Source organism: Entelurus aequoreus, linkage group LG16, assembly GCF_033978785.1.
Source record: "Entelurus aequoreus isolate RoL-2023_Sb linkage group LG16, RoL_Eaeq_v1.1, whole genome shotgun sequence".
Classification (NCBI taxonomy): Eukaryota; Metazoa; Chordata; class Actinopteri; order Syngnathiformes; family Syngnathidae; genus Entelurus; species Entelurus aequoreus.
The window spans coordinates 39,823,552-39,842,307 of NC_084746.1; the positions used below are offsets into that span (position 1 = coordinate 39,823,552).

The 18,756-nt window shown below is 40.8% G+C and overlaps 1 protein-coding gene across 8 annotated transcripts in view; it reads right to left on the bottom strand.

Moving 5' to 3' along the window:
• Positions 1–18,756, bottom strand: part of LOC133630945 (glypican-5-like) — a 385,962-nt gene that overhangs the window by 55,014 nt on the left and 312,192 nt on the right. For all 8 annotated transcript variants that reach the window (XM_062022830.1, XM_062022827.1, XM_062022828.1 and 5 more), the window contains one exon: positions 18,458–18,596. In XM_062022830.1, the coding sequence (XP_061878814.1) occupies positions 18,458–18,596 (139 nt within the window). The remainder of the gene's footprint in view (positions 1–18,457; positions 18,597–18,756) is intronic.

Consider the following 18,756-nt stretch of genomic DNA (forward strand, 5'->3'; position numbering starts at 1 on the left):
CAAAATGCCATGCCTTCATTCTGCAAGAGCTCATCTGCTCTTCAGGAAGTTCGCCTTCATTAAAACCTTCGCCAGGTCAGTTCTGGCAAACCTGCCGTGTGCCCAAATACTGGCAGGAAGGAGTTTGTATACCAGTCACAAAGAGACTGTCTGATCCCCAGCCTTCTGACATCTTGTCTTAACGTGGGGGTCATTTATTGTGAGGCGCCTCCTTTACCACTTATTACAGTAATCAGCCATTTACTAATATACTGCTCAGCCAGCACTGGCGAGGACCGGAGAAGAGGCTCCAGGCAGAGAGGAGGCGCTGGTAGCTGCAGGGAGAGGAAGGATATGGTTGAGTGCAGATTCACTGATTTATTCCCCTGGCCGGGCCATGACAGCTCTTAATGTGCAGGCCTTGTTGAGTTGGCACATCAAGCGCACCAACATGTCTGCAGGCAAGGGGAGCTGCTGAATCATCATTAAGCAGGCATTACATCACGCCATGTGACTGGACACGCAAGTTCAAACCGTGTCTTTCACCATTTGGGCATGCAAACTTTAACAGACGTTATTCATAGGGGACAATTAGGAATGTGATATATACGAAAACAACATTTGTTATTATATTTGTCAACAATAATCGTGACGCCAGTGCTGACATGTAAAGTGTGAGGATATTGCCTCTTATTGTTGTTAAAAACATGAATATCTTGCTTATTTTGCGAAGCGGACCTTGTTTTTATGTCAGTATATCTGTGATACACCAGTATTTACGTCGACAAAACCAACAAGATCATCGTCGACTTCAGGAGGCACCAGTCCAGCCACGGTCCACTCTTCGTCAACGGCACAGCAGTGGAGATGGTAAGCAGCACCAAGTTCCTGGGGGTGCAGATAACTGAACAATATGACCTGGTGCCTACCAGTGACGTGCGGTGAGGTTCATTGCTGGTGAGGCACTGTCTTCATCACAGTCAGATTTACAAACATATAAACCCTAAAGAGTATCTTATTCACCATTTGATTGGCAGCAGTTAACGGGTTATGTTTAAAAGCTCATACCAGCATTCTTCCCTGCTTGGCACTCAGCATCAAGGGTTGGAATTGGGGGTTAAATCACCAAAAATGATTCCCTGGCGCGGCGCCGCTGCTGCCCACTGCTCCCCTCACCTCCCAGGGGGTGAGCAAGGGGATGGGTCAAATGCAGAGGACAAATTTCACCACACCTAGTGTGTGTGACAATCATTGGTACTTTAACTTAACTTTAACTTTACACATACAAACTGTAGCACACAAAAAAGCACATTTAATTAAAAAAACGTTATTATGGTCTTACCTTTACTTATAAATGAAGTCCATGCGCCGCTCCTTTTGAACAAAAGCATCGATAACTTGTTTATAGAATTCTTCCTTATCTTTCTTCAGTTTTAAAAGTCTCTCTGTCTCGATGGAGATCTTCCTTTAATTATTACCTCCTGCTTCGATTGAAAGTCCAGTTTAGAAAACTGTTTTATTTTAGATATGTAATCCTCCATGTTAAACGTCCAGGCGAGAGGAAAAAATAAACGATCGCTACTAACTGTTGCTGCTTGTTGTCACTTCTTCTGCAGCCGAGTAGTCGCAAGAATTATCTCTGGGATCACTACCGTCCTCTACCACCAGGAGGCGGGATTACTGCGAGCCTCACCCAGTGCGTCTTTTGCAGCCGTTTTATGATTGCTCAGCACAAGAAATATGTTACACACATACAGTTGTTGACAAAATACACTGTACATTATAAACCTCAGCTAACTAAACTATGGAAATGTATAAAATAATTCATATAGCAATACGGTCTCGCTGCACAGCAGGCCAGCAGTTAGCCGAGTCATTGCGCAATCCATGGCGAGGCTCAACTGGCTGGTGACTCACCTCAAGTCTCTTCTCAGTATTTGAACGGCAAATGTGAAAATTCAGCGATTTTGAATAAAAATAATCTAAAACTGGTGAAGTTAAATGGAAAATAACTTTATAGTATAACCACTGGATACATATAACAATTTAATGCATTTTTTTTCTTTTTACATTTTTTTTCTTTCCATGATGGCACGTGAGGCCCCGCCTCACCTGCCTCCCCTGACTGCACGTCACTGGTGCCTACACACCGGAGCTCTTGTAAAAAGAGTTCAGCAGGGCATGTACTTTTTGCTTGGGATGAAAAGAGTACAGCTCCCTCCCCCAGTTCTCTATAGAGAGCCTACTGACCAACTGCATCTCTGTCTGGACTGGAGCCTGCAGTGCCTCAGACTGGAAGTCTCTGCAGAGAGTGGTGAGGACGGCGGAAAAGATCATCAGGACTCCTCTTCCTCCTATCCAGGAGATCGCAAAAAGCCGCTGCCTGACCAGGGCTCAGAAAATCTGCAGAGACTCCTCCCACCCCCACCAAGGACTGTTTTCACTGCTGAACTTTAGAAAGAGGTTCCGCAGCCTCCGTAGCAGAATCTCCAGGTTCTGTAACAGCTTCTTCCCTCAGGCCATCAGACTCTTGAACGCATCATAATAATCCCATCAATTCCCCCCCAAAAACGGATTAACTCGCTGGAATATAAAGGTAATATAACATACATCCGTAAACGTGGATGCATATGCAAAAGTGCAATATATTTATCTGTACAGTAATCTATTTATTTATATCGGCACCTTATTGCTATTTTATCCTGCACTACCATGAGCTAATGCAACGAAATGTAGTTCTTATCCGTACTGTAAAGTTCAAAGTTGAATGACAATAATAGGAAGTTTAAGTCTAAGTTAAAGACATGATGTCAGACATTTAGAGGGAGGTCTCAGCCTCGGTAAGCTTATGCCTTGCTAGCTAGCTAACAAGAGTGAGACGAAGTTGTGTGAAGTGTCTGTGATGATCCTAATAACCACAAGTGTCGTTTAAACATATTAAAGCATTACCAACAACATCTTATCTGTTAGATCCGTAGCTTTAAAGTTACTTGCCCTAGCTTATAACGATGTAGCATAATCTTCTTCTTCTGTATTTACACCTAACATAGCTAAACAAGCTGAAATGACCACAATCGCCCCCTAGTGTAGGAGAGGCACACTGCGTATGTCCAGCAGTCAGATTAGAGATAAGAGCATGGAAACTACAACATGTAGCTGTGAAAATAGAAGAAACTGAATTATTTGACGAATCAGACTCATTAAGTCCATAGAAACGTACTGACTGTAAAAAGTGACATGACGTCAGACAAGGCAGCAAAATAATCTTCAATGATTACTTTTACACTAGAAAAAATAACATTTATATCATGTGCTGTCATCTGTGTCAGTAGAAATGTTCACAAGAATTCCACTTCTAACTAGAGGAAACGTGTTGAAGTAAAGGCTCACACCAACTGCAATTGTAGTCCCATTAAAAAATAACTACTAAATAAATCACAAGTTATTCAACACTTGAGTAGTTCTTACTTACTCTTACTCAAGTCATTATTTTGATGGCTGATTTTTACTTTGGCTTGAGTCATATAAAGTAACCTCGTGTACAATTCCGGGTACTCTAGCCACCTCTAAGAGATTGACAGTGCTGTGAAAAAGTGCATACAAGTTAATGTAAGTTAATATAAGTGTGTCAGTGCCATTCCACTGTCAGCTGTGTTGGTTGTTGAAGTGGATTCAGCCACATGTGAGATTGGAGGACATCCAGCATGTGAGCTTGTCAGAGCAAACACTAACGTCTGCTGTCTTCTGCTCAAACAGCTCTGGGAATTCAATACATGAAGATTCATTTTTGCGGTTTTTCTGTTGGCTGAGGCCGCAAACACAAGAACCTGCGTGGCAGAAAGTTTGATCTTCGCTTACACAGAGGCGTGAGAAGACTTTTTTAAAGCTAGACCAGAGGGGTCAGGGGATAGGGAGGGCTTGTGGTTTGTGTGCTATATTTGGACTGTTTCTGATGCCGTATGTCAGACAGTCTCCCACAGGCACTTACATCAGCACCTGCTTTTTCATCCAGGTTTCTAAGTTCACCACACAGAATCTTCTCCAGAGACAATACTATCGAAATACGTTAGAGTAGTCAATGTACATCTGGTATAGATTTACTGTCCACTGAAAATGAGTCAACACACATTGTGAAATGTCATTACAGAGATATTTGCATCGTATCTACAATCTAGCATGGTGGTGGCAGAGCCATTGTCTGGGGTTGCATGAATGCTGCAGGCACTGAAGAGCTGTGGTTTATTGAGACAAACTGGGCCACGTGGCAGGTTTGTAACACAATCAAGAACCCAAACACACCTCCAAGATAAGTTCCAAAGGTAAAGGTGATGGAGTGGCCAAATAAGTGAATCTGAAGCAGAAGACATCTACCAGGTCTGTAATTGCAGTTGGGCTCCAGCCTTCAGGCAGGCACAAACATCCAAAGAAGTAAGGCAAATATTCCAAATGATGCTTGTACAGAGGTACATTAACTTACGACCCATTTCACATTTGAGCTTTTTATGTCATGCTTCTAGTTGCAAGCATGTTGACAGGAAGTTAAAGGCCTACTGAAACCCACTACTACCGACCACGCAGTCTGATAGTTTATATATCAATGATGAAATCTTAACATTGCAACACATGCCAATACGGCCGGGTTAAATTAGTAAAGTACAATTTTAAATTTCCCGCAAAATATCCTGCTGAAAACGTCTCGTTATGATGACGTTTGCGCGTGACGTCACGGATTGTAGCGGACATTTTGGGACACCATTGTGGCCAGCTATTAAGTCGTCTGTTTTCATCGCTAAATTCCACAGTATTCTGGACATCTGTGTTGGTGAATCTTTTGCAATTTGTTTAATGAACAATGGAGACAGCAAAGAAGAAAGCTGTAGGTGGGAAGCGGTGTATTAGTGGCCGGCTGCAGCAACACAAACACGTAGCCGGTGTTTCATTGTTTACATTCCCGAAAGATGACAGTCAAGCTTTACCATTGGCCTGTGGAGAACTGGGACAACAGAGACTCTTACCAGGAGGACTTTGAGTTGGATACACATTGGCCTGTGGGGAACTGGGACAACAGAGACTCTTACCAGGAGGACTTTGAGTTGGATACGCGCTACCGTGAGTACGCAGCTGCAGCTTCCAAACATTTGATCGCTTGCCCGTACGTGCGTGCTGCTATGTGTATGTCACGTACGTAACTTTGAGGAAATATATGTGCTGTATGAACTTTGGGGAGGTGAACGGTACTTTGGGCTGTGGGAGTGAGTGTGTTGTGCGGGTGTTTGGTTTGTATTGGTGGGTTATATGGACGGGAGGGAGGAGGTGTTTGTTATGCGGGATTAATTTGTGGCATATTAAATATAAGCCTGGTTGTGTTGTGGCTAATAGAGTATATATATGTCTTGTGTTTATTTACTGTTTTAGTCATTCCCAGCTGAATATCAGGTCCCATCCGCCTCTCGCAGCATTTTCCCTATCTGAATCGCTTCCACTGCCCTCTAGTCCTTCACTCTCACTTTCCTCATCCACAAATCTTTCGTCCTTGCTCAAATTAATGGGGAAATCGTCGCTTTCTCGGTCCGAATCGCTCTCGCTGCTGCTGGCCATGATTGTAAACAATGTGCAAATGTGAGGAGCACCACAACTTGCGACGTCACGCTACTTCCGGTACAGGCAAGGCTTTTTTATCAGCGACCAAAAGTTGTGAACTTTATCGTAGATGTTCTCTACTAAATCCTTTCAGCAAAAATATGGCAATATCGCGAAATGATCAAGTATGACACATAGAATGGATCTGCTATCCCCGTTTAAATAAGAAAATCGCATTTCAGTAGGCCTTTAATATATTGCTACACTTTGCTGTTTCTGCCTTGTCCGCACAGGACACGAAACTGCTTGCAATAAAGACTTAGTTGATTTTTACACATTATTCAGTTCCAGTTTATTTGGAACATACATACGATACAATGTAATGCATCACATATTTCACCTTGTATCATTACAGCACGCCCGAAAAGGAGTAGGAGGAAGCTGAGCTTATTTAATCCTACCCCTTTTCATACGTAAACCTATACTTCAACTTATACGAGGTCAGTCGCGAAACGCAACATGCTCGTAAGTAGAGGTACCACTGTGCTTACATCACGTCACTTTGACTAAGTCAGGGGTGCCCACACTTTTTCTGCAGGCCAGCTACTTTTCAATTGACCAAGTGGAGGGGATCTACATCATTCATATACATCATTTATAGTCGAGGTTTCTGTGGTTTATCCATTATACAGTGCTCAATACCGGGGTAGAGCGGAATATACGTTAGGTCAGGAAAAAACACGATTTTATAAAATCAGGGAAAATGGCGAAACAGGCTTGTAGGGATGATATAGCCTCTTGTGTTTTTTCCTGACCTAACGTATATATTATTCATATTTATTTATTTATGAAAGAGATGTTAACAAGTTAAAGGTGTTTAATGATAACAAAAGCATGTTTAACATTCCTTTCTTTCACGAAGACAAGAATATAAATTGGTGCATGACCTGATTCTGATGACTTGCATTGATTGGAATCAGACAGTAGTGATGAAGACAACGCATCCCAGCTACAACTGGGTTCTATTAACACAAATACGACTGTATATACGACGGACACTGCCCTCCAAAATAGTCTCTCTATTTTTGATGAAATAACATTAGAGGAATTATTACAGCGTGTAAGTGGGATAAAACAAACAACATGTTTACTTGACCCACTTCCTGGGAAACTTATCAAGGAACTGTTTGTATTATTAGGTCCATCAGTGTTAAATATTATAAACTTATCACTTTCCTCCGGCACTGTTCCCCTAGCATTCAAAAAAGCGGTTATTCATCCTCTGCTCAAAAGACCTAACCTCGATCCTGACCTCATGGTAAACTACCGACCGGTCTCCCACCTTCCGTTTATTTCTAAAATTCTCGAAAAAATTGTTGCACAGCAGCTAAATGAACACTTAGTGACTAACAATCTCTGTGAACCTTTTCAATCCGGTTTCAGGGCAAATCACTCTACGGAGACAGCCCTCGCAAAAATGACTAATGATCTATTGCTAACGATGGATTCTGATGCGTCATCTATGTTGCTGCTTCTTGATCTTAGCGCCGCTTTCGATACCGTCGATCATAATATTTTATTAGAGCGTATCAAAACACGTATTGGTATGTCAGACTTAGCCTTGTCTTGGTTTAACTCTTATCTTACTGACAGGATGCAGTGCGTCTCCCATAACAATGTGACCTCGGACTATGTCAAGGTAACGTGCGGAGTTCCCCAGGGTTCGGTTCTTGGCCCTGCACTCTTTAGTATTTACATGCTGCCGCTGGGTGACATCATACGCAAGTACGGTGTTAGCTTTCACTGTTATGCTGATGACACTCAACTCTACATGCCCCTAAAGCTGACCAACACGCCGGATTGTAGTCAGCTGGAGGCGTGTCTTAATGAAATTAAACAATGGATGTCCGCTAACTTTTTGCAACTCAACGCTAAGAAAACGGAAATGCTGATTATCGGTCCTGCTAGACACCGACATCTATTTAATAATACCACCTTAACATTTGACAACCAAACAATTAAACAAGGAGACTCGGTAAAGAATCTGGGTATTATATTCGACCCAACTCTCTCGTTTGAGTCACACATTAAGAGTGTTACTAAAACGGCCTTCTTTCATCTCCGTAATATCGCTAAAATTCGTTCCATCTTGTCCACTAGCGACGCTGAGATCATTATTCATGCGTTCGTTACGTCTCGTCTCGATTACTGTAACGTTTTATTTTCGGGCCTCCCTATGTCTAGCATTAAAAGATTACAGTTGGTACAAAATGCGGCTGCAAGGCTTCTGACAAAAACAAGAAAGTTTGATCATATTACGCCTATACTGGCTCACTTGCACTGGCTTCCTGTGCACTTAAGATGCGACTTTAAGGTTTTACTACTTACGTATAAAATATTACACGGTTTAGCTCCAGCCTATCTCGCCGATTGTATTGTACCATATGTCCCGACAAGAAATCTGCGTTCAAAGAACGCAGTGATTCCCAGAGCCAAAAAAAAAGTCTGCGGGCTATAGAGCGTTTTCTATTCGGGCTCCAGTACTCTGGAATGCCCTCCCGGTAACAGTTAGAGATGCTACCTCAGTAGAAGCATTTAAGTCCCATCTTAAAACTCATTTGTATAATCTAGCCTTTAAATAGACCCCCCCTTTTTAGACCAGTTGATCTGCCGTTTCTTTTCTTCTCTCCTCTTCTCCCCTGTCCCTTGCGAGGGGGAGTTGCATAGGTCCGGTGGCCATGGATGAAGTGCTGGCTGTCCAGAGCCGGGACCCCGGGTGGACCACTAGCCTGTGCATCGGTTGGGGACATCTCTGCGCTGCTGACCCGTCTCCGCTCGGGATGGTTTCCTGTTGGCCCCGCTGTGGACTGGACTCCCGCTGATGTGTTGGATCCACTGTGGACTGGACTTTCACAATGTTATGTCAGACCCACTCGACATCCATTGCTTTCGGTCTCCCCTAGAGGAGGGGGGGGGGGGTTACCCACATATGCGGTCCTCTCCAAGGTTTCTCATAGTCATTCACCGACGTCCCACTGGGGTGAGTTTTTCCTTGCCCGTATGTGGGCTCTGTACCGAGGATGTCGTTGTGGCTTGTACAGCCCTTTGAGACACTTGTGATTTAGGGCTATATAAATAAACATTGATTGATTGATGATAACGTCCACATTTTCTAATGGAGGAGAAAAAAAGTCCTCCTTTCTGTCCAATACCACATGAAAGTGCTTGCTTTTTGTTTGTCAGCTTCCATACTCCTTTTTATACACTTTACAAGAAATACATTGGCGGCAAACTCCGTAGCTTGCTAGCTTTTGCTCGCTAGCTTTCTGAAACTCTTATTTTGTTAGCGCAGGCAGGATGGAGCAGGGCTTTTATTGTGAAGACAGGAGCTGTGCGGTTGACTGCAGGTACGGCGCGAGAGTCTGTGGAAATAAAAAGTGTTTCTCGCCTTCCTGTCGGTCATTTTTTCTTAATAATGATCTGGCAGCAGCCAGCGTCATCTCACAAGACCCTCGGGTTGCCGTGAATGTCAATCAAGTGACGGAAGTGACGTCTTGGTGAAGATTGCTAATTTTGAGGTCCGTCGATCGCGAGCTAACACCTGGTCTAAACAATCTTGAGCCCCTGAAATTGCGAGTCCATTGTATGGCTGTCATTTCCATAAACGGTAGATGCCACTTTTCCATGAAACGTCGTTCGTTTGAATCAGATCCTGATTGTGTTACAGCACATACATTGTGTCGGTGCACAAAGGTGACATAATGAAGCACAACAGGTTACTTGCAGCACAAAGGCCATCATCACTGACTGAATCAGCGCATTAAATGTGACAAATTCCCTTTAGTTTCCCCTGTATGAGACATTTAGTATGCAGGAGGTCCAGCAAAGGAGAGACACATCACACAAGATCAACTCTAAGTGCTGAAAGACACACTGAGTGTGTTCTGTGGAGATTAGCAATGTTCATTAGTTTGCTAATGAAGTCTCTCTTGCCAGAACAATGGGCGGTCATGCCCACTTTTAACATTGGCCTCAGGAGCTCATCACAATTAGCTGCAATCTCTAAAAAAAAAAAAAAATGTGGGAAGAAAAAAAACCCAGAAAAATGGAGTATATAAGTCAAGTGGAATGAAAGAAAGTTCATTATTTTGCAAATTACATCCAAAACCTCTGTGGACAAAATGAGCGAGCATATTGCTGAAACTTGATTATATATGTGATGTTGTCATGAATACCAAAAGGTCCGTCACATTAGCAAAGACTAGTACTTTGTACAAACATGCAGAGAAAGACTAGTACTTTGTACAAACCTGCAGAGAAAGCTCAATGAGCTCATGGCCTCACTGGGGTGTCGGTTCATGCTAAATGCACAAACTGAAGGGGTTTGTTTAGTAAATCTCAAACAGTGGCTTTGATTGATTTCCCTCTGCTGTTAGGATACCCATAGGGCTGTGAGGAAGGCCAGCATGTTTCATCCACATGGTAACAAGGAACAAGGCCAAAAGGATTTGTCCAGGGCAGCGTGTAACTGGCAGTCTAATGGCTATTGATCGCTCTGCAGAGCTACAAAATACTGTGGAAAAGTGGGAATGAGGACGGGGAAATATTTCCTTGGATTCGGATTAAGTACATTAACATTTCATCGCACATGCATTTTATAGTTTTATTCATTTATTTAGTTTTTTTTATTGTTTTAGAGCAGGGGTCCCCAAACTACAGCCCACGGGCCAGATACAGCCTGCCAGCATCCAAAATCCGGAATCCTATCCAATCCAATCCACTTTATTTGTATAGCACATTTAAACAGCAAAAATTTTTTCCAAAGTGCTCCACAACCATATTAAAAACAATATTCAAATATTATCCTTGGCTCCACCAGTGACTGAATAAAAACAACAACAAAATAAATATAAAACCAATATGTGGTTTGCGGCAATGTTCCCTCTAAGGTGCGCGCCTGTGCAATTGCGCACTGCTCATGCGTCCTCTGCGCACGGCAAATCTACGCCACGCACAGAATCAAATAAAAAAATAAGCGCATAACAATTTTCGACACACGGACACGACAGAGAAAACAGTTTTCGTCATCATTGTTCAAATATTGTAACGTCTGTCGAAACGCTTTGAGGACATGAATTCCATCGATCACTTTATTGAGCAAAACTCTTTATTGTCGGCCATAAACACATCACCAAAACATTAGTAAAAAAATATATCTGGCAAAAGTGGTAATTTTCTGCAGTACAAACCAGACCAAAAGCAACTTTGCTATATCAACAGCAGCCGCTCGCTCTTTCTCACTTGCGCCAACACTTAGCCAGTGATGCGTTTACAGACACACAAAAAGTCGGACAATTTCAACACCACACATGAAGTGTCATTCCAGGTCGTTACACTATGATTTACCAATCAAATGTGTGCTTATTCTAGTGTCATTTATTAGGAATCTTAATTTATAAATATTAATCATGAAATGCTGTTAGTATATTAAATAAATACCAATACAAATATATTTTTTACAAACAGGAAGTTGCAGGAATGTACACATGATCCCCTGCTTACATCTCATTGTGCAACATGTGAATGTTTTAATGGGAACTAAATGCAATGTCTGAAAGGGGTACCAATTATTTCCAAAGCAGGACCTCCACCCAGACAAACAATACAAGTACACAGTTCATGAAAAACAATATTTGTTGTTATTGTCATTGTAAGTGGGCCTAAACACTTATATTAGAAAATAATCTCATGGAAATGACTGCTGTCATTTGATTATAATAATAAGGGAATGTTGTTTTTCTATCTGTGTTGGCCCTGCAATGAGGTGGGGACTTGTCCAGGGTGTACCCCGCCTTCCGCCCGAATGCAGCTGAGATAGGCTCCAGCGACCCCGAAAGGGACAAGCGGTAGAAAATGGATGGATGGATGGAGATTGAACTTGTTATTTAGTCAGGTTTGGGACAGGTGTGCTGCTGGTGTAGCCACAGTGTGCACGTCTGATGTCGCTCACATGGGCTCCACTGAATGCTCAGGGAGTTTTTGCGTTTGCTCACACACATGAAACATTAGAGGGAACATTGGTATGCGGGTAGTCCCGAGTAAAAAAAAAAAAAAAAAAAAATGTATTATAATTTTTTTGATCTGTCCTTTCCAGCCCATCTATCAATCCATGTTGTACTGCTTGTTACTCTCGGGGTCTCCTAGCCAATCAGGCAAGTCATATTGTCTAAAAATGCATTTTCCCATCGATAACGTGACATCATCACGCTCGCACCGCAGTGAGTTAGTGCAGGAGGAAAAATAATTTCAAAATCGTTGGGGAAACGTAAAATAGACTCAGTGTAGTGTTTTTAAACATCAGTGGACATATGACTTGTTTTTGTTCAGTGTAAGGAAAAGGCAGTTTGTCTAATCTGCAATGATATGAGACAGATCATATATATATATATATATATATATATATATATATATATATATATATATATATATATATATACTGTATATATATATACTGTATATATATATATATAGCCGAGGTTTCTGTGGTTTATCCGTTATACAGTGCTCAATACCGGGGTAGAGTGGAATATACGTTAGGTCAGGAAAAAACATAAGAGGCTATATCATCCCTACAAGCCTGTTTAACAGGTTTCCCTGATTTTAACAAACCTGCAAAACAGGCTTGTAGGGATGATATAGCCTCTTGTGTTTTTTCCTGACCTAACATATATATATATATATATATATACATATATATTAGAGATGTCCGATAATATCGGCCTGCCGATATTATCAGCCGATAAATGCTTTAAAATGTAATATCGGGAAATTATCAGTATCGTTTTTTTAATTATCGGTATCGTTTTTTTTTTCTTTTATTAAATCAACATAAAAAACACAAGATACACTTACAATTAGTACACCAACCCAAAAAACCTCCCTCCCCCATTTACACTCATTCACACAAAAGGGTTGTTTCTTTCTGTTATTAATATTTTGGTTCCTACATTATATATCAATATATAACAATACAGTCTGCAGGGATACAGTCCGTAAGCACACATGATTGTGCGTGCTGCTGGTCCACTAATAGTACTAACCTTTAACAGTTAATTTTATTCATTTTCATTAATTACTAGTTTCTATGTAACTGTTTTTATATTGTTTTAATTAATTTTTTATTCAAGAAAATGTTTTTAATTTATTTATCTTATTTTATTAATTAAAAATAAAAAATACCTTATCTTCACCATACTTGGTTGTCCAAATTAGGCATAATAATGTGTTAATTCCACGACTGTATGTATCGGTATCGGTTGATATCTGTATCGGTAATTAAGAGTTGGACAATATCGGAATATCGGATATCGGCAAAAAGCCATTATCGGACATCCGTAATATATATATATATATATATATATATATATATATATATATATATATATATATATATATATATATATATATATATATATATATATATATATGTGTGTGTAAAACAAAAAGTTGAGGGATCCCTGTTTTAGAGTATTTCACGTCTCCGTAGGAACTACAGTAGTATGTCAATTTACTAGTTACTTGTAATGTCTCCTAATTAAATGAATTACAATCTATTTATTCGGTGCTTGGTCCAACCAAAACGGCACAATTTTAACATGAAACATGCCTTTCTAAAAAGAAAATCCAACTTTTAGATAAGAAATGGTTTATAAAGACAATAAATTACAATGTACTACTAAAAACTACAGTATTGGACTTTGACGGTATCCCCTTACAGCTGCTTCTCCGTCAAACACACCATCAGCAGCTTGCTCATATTTTCACAGATAAGTGTCTGCCGTTTGAATATTATTTGAACATTCTTGGCTGGTGTTAGACAGATTCTGTGTCAGTTTGGTGCAGACGAGTAGCGAGTGATACGCTCAAACATGCTCGTTCATGTTTTTGATGATCTATTTCCTTAATTCAATGAATATCTTCCACTTCTTCACCCTCACTTTCTTCCTTCCCATAGTTGGAAAAACAAAGTCATGTTGATCTCTCGCTGTAAGCTAGTGCTAGCGAGTGAGACCAGATGTTTTGGGCGGACCTTACAGGGTTCACTGTGACATTTGGTACAGCAACAGAAAACATAACAATCAGCCAAGAGACATCTCTTATCTCAAAACACTCCTAAATGGACATACCACTGTATAATTGTATTTACTTAGCATTTAAACAATACTCAAGTTTTTTTTGTTTTTTTCTCCCAAGCCTGAAGTCTTCAGATGGAAAAAACATCTGACATTTTGAATTCATAGTTGCAATACTTTGTATCACACTAGTAGTATTTTCCAAAAGTGGAATATGGATAACAATATTCAAATGCAAAAATAGTGCCGGGAAATGATTAATGTCTAATCAGATTCATCTCACTTTTAATCATGATGAACAACATGGTATGAAAGGCTGCCATCATTTAGATAAAACCTATAAAAGAGCCCAATATTTGGACCCCAATGCAATTTTATTGTCAGGATGTCATCCAGCAACATTTAAACAATATTTTACTTGAAAATAAATTGCGTGATTAATCTGCGTGTATATCGCGTTTACTAATACAGCCCTTTTCATACATAAAATGCAACACAAATACCCCAATGACTAGGGATGGATACTGAGTACCTAATTAGGTCGGTTCATGAGGACCGTGAAGATCCTGGACTAACGATACTGCTATCGCAATTTTTTTAGCCATCAAAGCGACGTAATTATGACACGCTGTCACATTCAGTTCAGCTGCTGCTGCTACACATTGAGATCAGCCTTGAATAATGACAAATAAGGAAGCAATGCCCCACTAAAGTTTGGAACACAATATTTCCTCCTCAAAAGTTCCTCAAAGTCAGTTTGAAGTGAACGCACTTTACTCACGACGAGTCGCGAAAAGGTCAATCCGTTAATCCACAGGCCGATATTAATGCACTCAAAAAAGTGAATGTGGCGAGGCGGGGCCGGCGGTCCGACACCGGGGCCCGCTCCAAGATGGCGGCGAGGAGACGTGGCCTGCGGACCCACGTCCAAATGGACTAAAGGTGCGTGGGTCGGGCAGCTGGGCACAATCCGATAATCTCCTGTCTGTGTATAAAAGCGTGACAGCCGAGAGAGACGAGGAAGGAGGTGGAGAGCCAGAGGCAAGACGCGGAGCAACGTTTGCAGCGGGAGCAAGACGACAAAGACGCGGCCGGCTGAAAAGCGGGAGGCGGATCGAGCAACAGGTGGAGCTGGAGCTGAAAAGCGGCCAGCAAAAGACTTTCTGAGATTGAAAAATAAAGAAGTCAAACCTGCTCACGACAATGTCGTCCTTGGGTGGTCCTAAGAACCCACCCGGAAGCAAGGGTCCTCCACAGTGAACAATTGAGGTAATATAGCAATCCGTAAAGTTGCTTTGAAGCAAGATAGCATCCGCTGTGACTGACAGGTCTCTGGTTTCCTCCCGACGTCGCTCCATCGCGTCACGTTTGCGTGTCAATCGCTGCTGGCCTAAATGTGTTTGTGAGTTCTGTCTCTTAATTACAAACTGGACCATCGAAAATTATACTTGCTCATTGAGTCTTTTTTTATCAATAATACACAAATACATCATTTGCTGTCAAGACTCAGTAATTCAGCTTCCGGTCCGTCACTTAAATACGTCCGTGTGTAACATAAACACAAATAACAATTCTTATTGTTACAAAATGCACACCCATAGCATGCTAATTAATTTATAAGAAATATTTATGTTATGTAAAAGTTTGATCTCAGCACATGTATGCCGTATATATAAACATTATTTCCAGCTGAGTGTAATTGTAATGAATTGAAACAAAGTGATGGATGTGTGTGCTCTTCACAAGAAGATGACAGAACTGCATTTCACCTGGCGATGCACACATACTTGACTTGTTTAAGACTTTACAAAAAACAGGTGTTGATTAAAGACTTCCCTGCTCTGACATGTTACAGTACATAATGTGTTCAACCTCTTGTGCTAATACAGGGTTGTCAAACGTACGGCCCGAGGGCCGGATCAGGCCCGCGGACTGGTTTTATCCGGCCCGCGGGATGACTTTGCTAAGTATAAAAATTAACCTGAAATTTTTGAATGAAAGAAACATCTGTTCTAAATGTGGCCACTGGATGTCGCAATAGCAATTATTTGTATCTTTGTAGATGATGCTATATATGTACAAAATAAACCACATGGTGTTAGTGCACCAGTCGAGGAAAATGATCAAACTACATAAATAGCATCCTGTAATTTGATTTTGATGTACATTTTTTATCTTGATAGATTGAAAATCAACACCAATGAGTTGACTGATGAACATTATCACATAATTTATTCAGAAAATATAAATAACGACAAATAAAGATAGAATACTATTAACCGCAAAATGTAAGTGTAAAACCCAACAACATTATGATTATTACAATTTCAGAATGTGCTTGTTCTATTTTTAAACAAAGAAAACCATACCATCTGAAGTTGTCTTTATTTTTAAGTTATCGTGCCGGGATTTTACCAGTCCGGCCCACTCGGGTGTAGATTTTTCTCCATGTGGCCCCCGATCTAAAATGAGTTTGACACCCCTGTGCTAATATCTTGTATTCCGACAAGTGACTTCTTCCCGGAAGTGAACACCAGAGGTGGTCAACCAAGCTAAGATTCCTGTTGTATAGCAAGAGGCCTATATCTACCTGCAAAACGCAGATATGAGCAAAAAATCCAACTATGCAATGGGGTAGATCCCTATACTTTATGAAAAAAAAAAAGAAAAAAAAGAAGATTTGTCGAGTGATAAAGGATTATTCGTCCCTGGAGTTCCCAAACATATCAAACTAACCTATGCTCCAGACATCATTATACACCACAAAACAGATGAAAACTTGGAAAAACATGGAGGTCTAATCTTATTTGTGTGTGGCCGGGTCAAAACCATTGGTATCAAGACTCTCCCCAATAAATATGCATTGTTTTTGCTCGGGTAATGTTGCATGATTTAACTTTGTGTCTACAGCCATGTTTGTTGTTGTTGTTGTTGTTGCACACGCCGTTAACAAGTATGCATGTTTTTCCCCGTCTTTATCAAAATATAACTGTAGATGTCAACATTGTGTATGTGCTGAAAGATTCATTTATGATTGTTTATGAAAATATAACTATAGATGTCAACATTGTGTATGTGCTGAAATAATCATTTATGATTGTTTATCAAAATATAACTATAGATGTCAACATTGTGTATGTGCTGAAAGATTAATTTATGATTGTTTATCAAAATATAACTATAGATGTCAACAATGTGTATGTGCTGAAAGATTCATTTATGATTGTTTATCAAAATATAACTATAGATGTCAACATTGTGTATGTGCTGAAATAATCATTTATGATTGTTTATCAAAATATAACTATAGATGTCAACATTGTGTATGTGCTGAAAGATTCATTTATGATTGTTTATCAAAATATAACTGTAGATGTCAACATTGTGTATGTGCTGAAAGATTCATTTATGATTGCTGTCTTTGGTAAAAGCTTAACTTCTTTCATGTTTTGTTCACATTTGATTTCTTTTATTTCAACTCCCCGAGTTGGTGCTTTACGAAATACTCGTAGCAAAAATGTATCTTAAGAAATACAAAAAATATCAGGATAATAGTTAAATGGCAAACACTAAACGTTAAAAGTACATTAACGGAGTGGTCACTGCAAACTTAGTGCATTCTTCGGCTCTGCTCCCTCGTGCGAGAGTACGTAGTACTTTTTTCGTCTTTTTTCATAAAATCTTGCACTCTTCCGGCATCCTTGATTACCTCTGGAGGAACTCTGGCGAAACGTTTATTCTTTATGCAAATTTATACGGTCCGTGCAGCCAAAAACAGCGTTTTTCATTGAGAAAGTCTAAATGGTGCCTAGTACCCATCGAGAACAGACGCTGGCTTGACCACCGCGTATATTTAATGAGCCGGTCGTGACGTCATTTTGAATCCAAGACGTAGAAATCCTAATTAAAAGCATTTTTCACATCTTTATTTCCACAAATTACATAGAGTGCCGATGAATACCAATGTCGATATGGGTAATGGAATCGATACAATCTTAACGATATACCATGGCTACAGAGGAGCCAGGTGGAGAAACACTATCACAGGACGCCCACAGTAAGCGCCCTCACAGCCATGATGCAGAGGGCTCCCTCTGCGGTTAGAGTGGTTAGAGTGTCTGCCCTGAGATCGGTAGGTTGTGAGTTCAAACCCCGGCCGAGTCATAACAAAGACTATAAAAATGGGACCCATTACCTCCCTGCTTAGCACTCAGCATTAAGGGTTGGAATTGGGGGTTGAATCACCGAAAATGATTCCCGGGAGCGGCCACCGCTGCTGCCCACTGCTCCCCTCACCTCCCAGGGGGTGATCAAGGGTGATGGGTCAAATGCAAAGAATAATTTCGCCACACCTAGTGTGTGTGTGACAATCATTGGTACTTTAACTTAACTTAACTCTGAGGAACAAGTCAAAATGATAAATCAGTTGTGTATTCTTGCAACTGGCGTGCATAATCACAAACGTGTTGGAGCCTGGCGGATTAACCGTAATCACCTTGTTATTATTGGGACGGCACCACTGAGTCTTTTGCAGGCAATCAAACAACTTCTATAAAAGCCAACACAACAACAACACAGCGTGTTGTGTGTTTGTGTGCAGAACTGGTTTGTTGTGTCGACTTCCGAGAGACACGCAGGGGGTGTTTTTGGAAGAATGTGGTAGAAGAAAATGCATTCTTGCAAAACATATCTGATGTTAGTATACTCAGTTTTGAAAGACTCGGGTGCAGAGATGTTAAATAGTGGTGCGTGTGCGCGTGACTTACAGGTCTTGTCTGCACCGTCTCCTGAGGCTTGGCATCCGTCCTCATCGTCACAATCTGTGGCGCTGCCCTCGCTTGCCCCGCTACCCAGATCCTCCCAGGCCTCCGTCTGGCCCAGATTCGGAAATCTCTCCTGGGTCTCCTGGATGACAAACAGGACATACTTCTGTTTGCCTTTGGGAACAAATACCAAGCGACATCTGTAGGTGAATGTTGCATTTTTCAGGTGTTTTGAGTTTAAGATGGCGACTGCACACAGTGCATCAGGAAATTATTCACAGCGTTTCACTTTTTCCACATTC